This window comes from Physella acuta, unplaced genomic scaffold (assembly GCF_028476545.2).
Source record: "Physella acuta isolate Inbredline_101_S28 unplaced genomic scaffold, ASM2847654v3 ptg000151l, whole genome shotgun sequence".
Taxonomy (NCBI): Eukaryota; Metazoa; Mollusca; class Gastropoda; family Physidae; genus Physella; species Physella acuta.
Window position 1 is genome coordinate 1,537,758 of NW_026731670.1, and position 10,553 is coordinate 1,548,310.

Sequence of the window (10,553 nt, forward strand, 5' to 3'; positions counted from 1 at the left end):
TATTTTTTTCAAGTCTTATCTTGTAACGTGTTACTATAATTTTACATACCGTATACTAATCTCTTAATCCAGATTATTACCTCCTTGCAATAATTACGTGACAGAATTACATTGCTGAGGTTTAATCTTTAAACCGAATAACCAATTTTAATTTAAAAAATAATAATTATAACATTTAAACACTTTCTGGAATATTAAAACACACACATAAACTTTATGTATGAAATAAAAATGAAAGTCGAAGCGTGCAATTCTTGTAATAAAAAATAATAAATACTAAACATGTAAATATTAATTTTTATGATAGACTAGCGTCCCCGTCCCCCGCGCTTTCCCGCGGGGATAGAAGAAAGTTTGACGAAATATATAAGAATGGTTTTATCCATACGTTACCAATCCTATATTCTTAGACTCGTGACCTTGTTTTCTAAAAGTGAGTTATTTAAATGTAAACAATGCCTGCGCTTGGATCATATATATCGGGACACGGGTTTACCTACACTACCGCATGAAAACCTTGAGTATACATTAATCACTCACCGAAATAATATGGTAGAACACACTTCGGTGACCGCCCATGTGTCAAAGACGTAGAGCGGCTCTCTCAGGAGACCCCCCCCCCCCTTCCACTCGATTACACTACCGCGGCGTACGACCCCTGGCTCCTTTAAACTAACAGGCGCCATCGTGCCAAATAGCATCCTGTTAACAATGATGCATATTGCTTCATTCGCTAAAGTGACACAAATGAACAGGATTTGTTATTTAACACGTAAAAAAAATATTTGACGTGTTTTAAACATCAGTGTGACTGATGCAATATGTTAGCGTTACTAATGGTCTGTTCTTAGATGCTCGATCTCAATTTCTGATTGGATTATCTAAATATAGATGCTAATTGCTTCATTCGTCGAAACTGTTTGGATTTTTTACGGACAAAAAGGAACGCTCCAGTTAATAATCTAACCATGGTTAATTTTTCTCATTTTTATTAAAATAAAATGTATTGCATGGCCCTCAGCGGCCCATGTTAGCCTTTAGGGACCGAAACAGAAATTTTTATTTGCAGCCAAATCGCACCCTACCAGGGCACCAGAGGACACGCCTGATTCAATTTAGTAAGCGTTTCTAACGCCCCATCTAACGCGATGAAAAAAGTGGGGCGCCGTGATTTTCTTACAGTTTCTAATACTGTTGACTCTCAACAAGCACCCTAATAAAAGTCAATAGTATTATCTAATCAATAGTAATATAACTTTTACATCTTATATTAACAATGACCGATAAAAAACTTTTACTTCGGCGCCCCACGTTTTTCATCGCTTATAGTAGAGTGATCGCTTGCATTATTGTGATGTATAGTATTTATTTTCTACTTTTTAGTTCAATCAGAAAACGTGGGTTTTTTAAAACTTTTTTAATGATAATTATTTACAAAACAAATCTCCCTAGTGTCCCAATCAACTCCCCGAAAGTCTCATGGCTATCGGATAACGGTGTCAAACCAAAATCAACTTTTATTTTTATATACCGTAGGCCTACATAGAGAAAAATCGCACCCTCCCGTGGCGCCGCCCTTGCAAAATAAAAAATTATTTTTTACAGAAACCTTGTCTAGAGTTTTATAATGAACTCCTTAAAGTTTCATGCCTATCGGATTAACGGTGTCACTGCAATTCACTTTTATTATTTTTTATACCGTATATAGAGGAAAATCGCACTCTCCCGTGGCGCCGCCCTTGGAAATAATTTTTTTTTACAGAACCCTTCACCCGAGTGTTTCAATCAATTGAGAAGTACGTATTGTTATTAAAACTTAGTAGACCATTAACTATGCAAATACTACCTTCCAAGATGAAAAAAATTGAAGGCATAGGGAAAAAAAATGTCGGATAACTTATATCAATTCAATTTTTAAAAATTGTTAAGTCTTATTGAAATCTTAAAAAAATTATTTTTTGCATAGACATAGAAAAAAACAGCAAAATATATATAATTGCAAGTACGCCAACACAATTACAGGGCGCTATTATGTTTGCTAAATAAACAACATAAGTTAGTAGATACTAATGTTTAAAGACCTAATCCATATTGTTTACAGTTTAACAAACTAGAGATAAGTGAAATGGCGATGATGATATTCGGGAACAGAATATTTAAATGAAACATTAATATTTTAAATTGAATTCTACATGTAATAGTTAAACTGCGATATAAGTAAAAAGTGGGTTTTGAAAACAGTTTTGTGTTCGCGTATGTGTTACCAATAATACATGATATACTAATAGTAACATCTAATGACGCCAGCTTAAACCCTCAGGCAGATGAGGCTCGTTAGCTGGGGACAGCCACTCTTCTAGGAGAGACAACTCCAAAATTAAACAACTGCTGCCTTGTAGTTTGTTCTTGGTTGGACAAAGGCTATGGAAGCAAATCCAAAAAGAAAAGAAGGCTGAAATCGGAGTCAATGGCCTCAATGGCGCATAACCAGTTGACACGTAACGCTTAATTGTGTTGGAGGCGTGGTCGAGTCGGCAAAAAGCTCATGGTTCATAAAGGCTAATAAATTCGAACAAAAGTCTCAAGTTCAAACGCACTGGCAGATAATTCACGTTCCCCCTTCAACACTAATAATTAAGAACGAAGAAGAAGAAGAAGAAGAGCCAGCTTAAACTGAATGAAGTATTTTTAAAGTATTCCTATATGCCCATGCGTATGTATTTCTAATTCATCACTGCTTGTAATACTTTTTAATTTAGAAATTTTTTTTACGATAGTAAATTTTATGACTTTTTATAATAAAAGCTCTCCACCTTTATTCTAATTTAAGATAACAAAAAAAAATATTGAATTTTTTTCTTCTGTTACAAGTAAGTATTACATGGCACTATGATCAACACTATACTGTATATTACTACCTTAACCCTTTCTTTCTGGATGTAATTCCTGAGAGTTTGTTCACTAGAGAACATCTGCAATACAAGGGTTGCTCAATTTTGTAGCTTCTCTCCAATAAGGGTTGATGACTACAGTTTTACTCTTTTGCATAACGTAAAGAAAATATTAAATACATACACATTGCTAATACATATTAAACGGATCAATGTCAAATATCATTTTCGTTTAGATTCCATGAAAAAGTGGATACAATTTAATAATATTAGGGTCGAAAAAACGAATTAATTAAACTGTTTTGTAATTTTCCAAAGGAGGTAATTAAATAATAAATTCAAGTCACGCTAATTAAAAAAATGTGATACAAAATCTACGGACCTCCTAGAAGGAATTATTGTTTCAATAATATGATTAGCAAAATGTGAATGCAAATCCTGTGGACCTACTAGAAAAAAAATTAGTGTTGCAATAATATAATTAGCAAAATGTGAATGCAAATTTATGTGTGTTGTCTTTTGTGTTTGTGTGTTGCATTTGTGTTTTTTGTGTTTGTGTGTTTTTATTTGTGTTTGTGTTGTCTTTTTATTGTGTTGTGTTGTGTTTTCTTTTCTGTTTGTGTTAAGTTTGTGCTATATTGTGTTTGTTTTGTGTTTGTGTTATGTTTCTGTTGTGTTTGTGTTGCTTTTGTGTTTTGTTTGTGTTGTGTTTGTGGTGTATTAATTTTGTTCTGTTCTGTTCCCAAGTTGGTACAGTTAAAAAGGAATTACCGTGGCACCGGTATGCAGCTAGTATTATATATAAGGCTGGTGGTAGTGCGTCAGTCCTCGTGTCATCGCTATAGATTTTAAAAACAATGTGGAAGACTCTCCCTGGGAGCGGACGCATGGAAAAACGTATTGTTTGGCGGCGGTTTAGATGACGAAGCGGATTAGAGAAGGAGAGATGTCTGGGTGGAGAAAGAGAATTACACCATTTTTTCTCCATATTCACACCAAAGTGCTACCGACACCCGCACGCAGCGCGGTGCGTTAAAGAATATCCGCCCAAATGCAGGTACCCCCATCTGCGTACATTGCGGTAAACTAGAAGTAATATCCATATCCACACCGTAGCGAAGCACGGGTATAAGGATTCGTGTTTAATTTTGTTCTGTACATTTAAAAAAGATTCACTGTGGCGGACCACGGGTATGCAGCTAGTTTACTTATAATCAATTACATACATTTTACAAGTAGATTACAAAATTAAAATGGAATTTTTCGGTGCGTTCTTCTTTGCAAAAGTTTCTACTTATTCTTTCAATTCAGAGTCGAAGCGTAATCACATTCTATTAAAGTTGTTGCAAAGGCTACGAGTCTGCTTTGCGACATGATTTGGACGGAATTAAGTTTTAATTGATTGCGACAGGCACTGCTTTGCTGCAAACTTTTGTCTATACGTGTTAACGAAAAGGTTAAATGAAATTCAATGAAAATGAACTCAGATAAATAGAGAAAGTAGTTTTAATGCATGGTTTTTGCAGAATGGTTGTCATTATACTTATATTTACAAATCAATATTAAAGATCATCCCCATCTTATTAAATTATAATATATTATAGAAAATGTATTTAAGAAGGATTTCATTTCTAGTTAGGATTTTTTTATTCATTCGCGTGCAAAACAGTAGTAACCACAGTCATCTATATGATAATAACAAGGTTAATAATTGTAAAGTAAATGATATGTATCGAAAAGCTTTTTTAAAAGTAGTTTTATGTGTACATATATATATATATATTGATGCTGTTACCTATATTACTCATGCAAGTTTCTATGACTAAATATTTCAGAAAAAATATCCCTATAAACTAGATATTAATGATTTGTTTTGTTTTGTATTAAACATATAGGCCTACAAAGATCGATTTACTTATTGTAATTATACGTAGTCAAAGTTATATACATATTGCTTTATTATTTTCAGGATATCTTGGAATCTGTTTTGAATAATACATATCTGCAATATGGCTGATAATCAAAGTTTGACAAAAGATATAATTGCTCTAGCCTATGATTTACCTTACGATGTCGTAATTTTAGGAAAAAATTATCATTAACTGCATTTTAAGTCCATGTTTGACTGTTTTTGGAGTATTTTGAAACATCTTGAAAATAATGTTCAACGAACATTATTTTGACAGGGTTGGCTGTGTCTGACATGTTCTACTCCTTGGTTAACATATAGAGCCTAGTGCCAACAATTACTTCATACGTTAATGTAGAAGCTGCACTTAACCTTAGTGCTTACTACACAGTTTATTTACTGGGCTGGAACCAATATGCTGTATGCTTAAGTATCCATATGGTGACACTAATTGCTATAGAAATGATGATTGCTGTATGTTTTCCATTCCTAACCTCATCGGTTCTCAATCCTTACAGGATAAAGTGTTGTGTTATAGCCATTTTTCTGTCTGACGGAATTATTTATATTCCACGAGCTTTTATGTTCTATATGACGTGGTCATTTAATACCATGACTTACAGCACTGCGGCATTTTATTATCCTACAGAGTTCGTTATGAGCAACAGTTTTTCAATTTACAACCAATATTTCATTGCTATAATAGCTATAATTTTCCCCACTATTACTATAATAATATGTTCTATCATGATAATAGTAAAACTCAACATTTCATACAAAAACATAAGGACATTTTCTTCATCTGTTGCAGTGTATAAGCGAGTCGAAGACATCAGATCTGTAACAATAACACTCGCTATTAGCTTGTTGGTTACAGTATTAGTCTTATTTCCAAGTAACTTTTACGGTTACGATTCTGAAATTCAATCTTTTTTTCCATTAACTGCTCGCTGTTCCTTCGAATTTGTGTTTATTTGATCTACCAAATAAACGCTCCTATTAACTTTATCATTTACGCCCTACTAAGCCGTAAATCTGCAACAACATATAAGAGGTTGTTTATGTGTACGTAATTAAATTAATTAAAAAAAAAGAAATAAGAAACATTTTCATATATATATATATATATACATATATATATATATATATATATATATATATATATATATATATATATATATATATATATATATATATATATATATATATATATAAATCTTTTTAGAAAATAAACTATTTAGTTTAATTTTTGCCATCATTATCTGTTCACAAAATAATGAACATAATGGTTTAGTACAAGCTAGGATTTGTTTATTTTTCATGAACATGCTTTTCTTAAAAAAAACAGGTATGTCAATCACTATTTTATTAATATACTACTATATATATATATATATATATATATATATATATATATATATATATATATATATAAATCTTTTTAGAAAATAAACTATTTAATTTAATTTTTGCCATCATTATCTGTTCACAAAATAATGAACATAATGGTTTAGTACAAGCTAGGATTTGTTTATTTTTCATGAACATGCTTTTCTTAAAAAAAAACAGGTATGTCAATCACTATTTTATTAATATACTATATATATATATATATATATATATATATATATATATATATATATATATATATATATATATATATATATATATATATGTAAATCTTTTTAGAAAATAAACTATTTAATTTAATTTTTGCCATCATTATCTTTTCACAAAATAATGAACATAATGGTTTAGTACAAGCTAGGATTTGTTTATTTTTTCATGAACATGCTTTTCTTAAAAAAAAACAGGTATGTCAATCACTATTTTATTAATATACTACTATATATATATATATATATATATATATATATATATATATATATATATATATATATATATATATATATATATATATAAATCTTTTTAGAAAATAAACTATTTAATTTAATTTTTGCCATCATTATCTTTTCACAAAATAATGAACATAATGGTTTAGTACAAGCTAGGATTTGTTTATTTTTTCATGAACATGCTTTTCTTTAAAAAACCATGTATGTCAATCACTATTTTATTAATATACTACAAAATTTCCTACATAGTGCACATGAAAACTAAGCTACGATAATACAGTGTTATTTTACTGATTATTTTAAAATATTACAACCAATTACCTAATATCAAAAAAAAAAAAACGAACATAGAGTAGAACATAGCTATAAAAATCACCATTTTTCGAATATACTACTATTTTTTAATAACAGAGTGTACATGAAAACTTAAAAAAAAGAAAATACTAAGATATTGAATTTTTTAAAATATCACATCCAATTTATAATATAAAATTAAAAAAAAAGGTAGAAAAAAGATATTATTTTAATAGCCGAGTAATATTACAACTCATCATACTATTAACAATTTAATTTTATTCGGAAAACATAAAAAATTGAAATTCTATAGAAATAAAATAAGAGATAAATAATGATACTTTAACAGTTACACCTTTTTATACATTAATTATAAAAGTGAGAAATAATTGTGAAAAAAAGGTTTATTTTGTTAATACCAATTTCGATAAAAGTATTTTGCTATTGAATCACCTTTTTGTACCAAAATATTAATTTATCATTGCATAACTTTCAAAATTAGAGAGACAGTTAAAGCTTGATTCAAACATATTTAATGATAGTCTATTTTTTTTTGTTTCTAGTTTGGGACTGATTTTTCTACAACTAATTACTAAAGTCATATCAAACAGATTAATTTTGTTGCACACAACTAAGAAAAAAAATAGTTTCAATGAGAAAATAACACAAATAAATTTTAAAAGTTCTGCATTGTTAAAAGATGTTACTAGAGGTCATTTCCCTAGTTTTAACAACACAAACTGCCCCTCTTAATGATAACAATAAATAACAAATCTGTGCATTTTAAACAAGTTATACATATAACATGTTCACTTACAAGATACGATTATTTTTTTTAAATTTAAAACAAAACTATAATACAGGCAAGTCAATTTATTACGACGTTAAATGAATTTCATTTTAGGAATACTTTTTCGAGTTTAACTTGATATCTATATAAAAACTACTTAAAAATAATGTAAACAATTGATTTATTTTCAATAACAGATAAGCCAATAAATTAAGTTTTTATATGTATTATAAAATTTTGGGCTCATAGCAACGTAAATAATAAAATTTATAGATGCATTGGTTTGATAGATGAGAAATAACGAAATATATATTACACTTGAACAATTAAAAGAAAATAGTGTTCGATCATATATAAAAGAATTTAAAGTGTTTGTTGGAATAAGAACAAATAATAACACACAAACACAGATAGTAAGTGTTATTTTAATAGATCTGACGTCCTTGACTCTCTTAGAGCCCGCATTAGCTGAAGACATTTTCTTCATATTTTTATATGATATTGTTAATTTAATTATGATAACCAATGTGCTAAGTATAATAATAACTGTTGGAATAATAATTGAAACAATGCTAATAAATCCTTGGTTGTAAATAGCAAATCCTTTGCTCATACCAAATTCAGACGAATACCCAAAAGCAACGGTACTGTTGGTTCCGCTATAAAATGTCCACTGTATTCGGTACATAAAAGCTCTTGGAATGTAAAATACTCCATCTGAAAAAAATATGGTAACAACCATACATTTTATTCTAAATGGCGTTAGAACCGTTGAAGCCATAAAAGGAAAACACACAGCTATAACCCTCTCTAGAGCTATCAGTGTCACCATGTGAATACTGACACAAACTGTGTACTGGTTCCATCCAATTAAAAACACTCCATAATAGGTAGTCATTGAAATAAAAACATCAAAATAAAAATAAAACAGAATAAATGGAATCTCAGCCACCAGTTGTGTTACTGAGAAAAAAAGATCAGACACAGCCAGTCCCGTTAAAATAATGTTTGTTTTTTCGTTCAATCCATTGTATGTTAAAATTATAATTGTCATCACATTTCCGACTACTCCAAACACTGAAATAATTAGAATCAGGACACAGTATAAGACTAGCCTTACAGTAGCTACAACTTCATCAGAAACGTCACACATCGGACTATAAATGTTATTAAATACACTGGTATTTGATAATGGTGATTCAAGGATGTTCTCAGCCATATTCGCTTTGAGAAAGCAGCAGTTTTGTTTCTACAATTATCAAAAGTTAAAAAAAAACAACTCACAAAATGTTTAGATGAAATTCATATGAAAGTTTTACTCATTCTTAGTTTCTGAAATAAAAATGTACAACATATTTTTAAAAAAGACCCAACATTACATTAATACAACAAAAACAAATATAGAATATATAGAAATAAATATAGAAATATAGAAATAAATATTTTTAATCAGTAACTTTAATGACTACACCAATGAGATATGTTTATTTATTTTGTTATTTAATATCTTGTGCGTATTTAGTTGTTGTCTCTTTGCTAACGGATTGCATTGTTTATTGGTAATTTACATTAGCGTAACTGTTTATTAATACAGGTTGTGATCTAAGCTTTTAGTGCTCATCTTGAAACTAGTTGACTATGTACATAGAAATGAAAAAATTAAATATAAACGAATTCAAAGCATAAAAATAAAAAAAAACTGACTACTGAATAAGAGATCTTCAAGAAAAAAGGGAAATGGATTGACCTCTTTCAGGATGACTGTATTCAACATAACATGACAGACCTTCACATGGAATGCGCATAGGAAAATATAAAGAGGCAGGCCTCGGAAGAGTTTAGTCTAGTTACAGTAACTTACAGCAATTATTATACAAATATTATGCTAATAAACTTTGTAGAGAACACACAAAAAGATTCACATATTAATTAATTTTTTTAGCATATATATATGTATATATATATATATATATATATATATATATATATATATATATATATATATATATATATATATATATATATATATATATATATATATATATATATATATATATATATATATATTGTTTGCTATTGCTATTCGAATTTTTTCTTACGTTATTTTTATATAACCGTTTCTTCTAGCTTAGCTGCTCCCCTTAGGTACAACCAAAACTTCGCGTTATTTGTCGCAAGCAGTTTAGCAAGCTTGTGACGAGCTTATACAGAACAAAAAAAATCCAAAATGTGTCAAATAGCTGTTATACAAGTTAAATCCGATAAAACTGTAGTAGTTTTTTACGTTTTCTATTACACAATTTCTATAGAAGTAGTTTTAAAATAACATCATTTTACAGTTTACAAACAATGAAGAACTCGCGCAAAGAGATTTTTTAAAATTATAATATTTCAACGTCGGTAGAGTTGTAAATATAAACACGATTACCTAATCAACTTTTAAGTTAATGTTTATTTTTTTTTAATTGAAAACTCGGATTAGTTCATGAATTAGAAATCGTTTTAAATTGTGTAGGTTGCTTGATACATGATAATGTCAAAATAAAACATTACATGGCTAGATTTTTTACCTAAGGAGAAAAATCAATCCATAAACTCAGAGATTCAAACAAACGCAAGTAATTATGTCTTACCAAGATAATTACCATAACTAAAACAATTACTTCTTTTATAAACCAAAGACGCAATGTACATAATAAATCTCTAAATTGAAAGAAAAAACATTAAATACTTTAAATTAACAATTAGTAAAGATTAAGATAAAGCATATACAATACCTCGTTTTTTTCTCCTTGTACTAAAGAAAAAATTCT

The 10,553-nt window shown here is 29.1% G+C and overlaps 1 protein-coding gene across 1 annotated transcript; it reads right to left on the minus strand.

Annotated features, from left to right (window-relative positions):
* Window positions 1–7,927: 7,927 nt before the first annotated feature.
* Window positions 7,928–8,638, minus strand: LOC131935664 (uncharacterized). Its single transcript, XM_059292183.1, has one exon. The coding sequence runs from the start codon at window positions 8,636–8,638 to the stop codon at window positions 7,928–7,930; it is 711 nt and encodes a 236-aa protein (XP_059148166.1).
* Window positions 8,639–10,553: the final 1,915 nt, after the last annotated feature.

Bases quoted from the DNA above. Each gene is read 5' to 3' on its own strand.
- LOC131935664 (XM_059292183.1), bottom strand. From the start codon at position 8,638: ATGACTACCTATTATGGAGTGTTTTTAATTGGATGGAACCAGTACACA.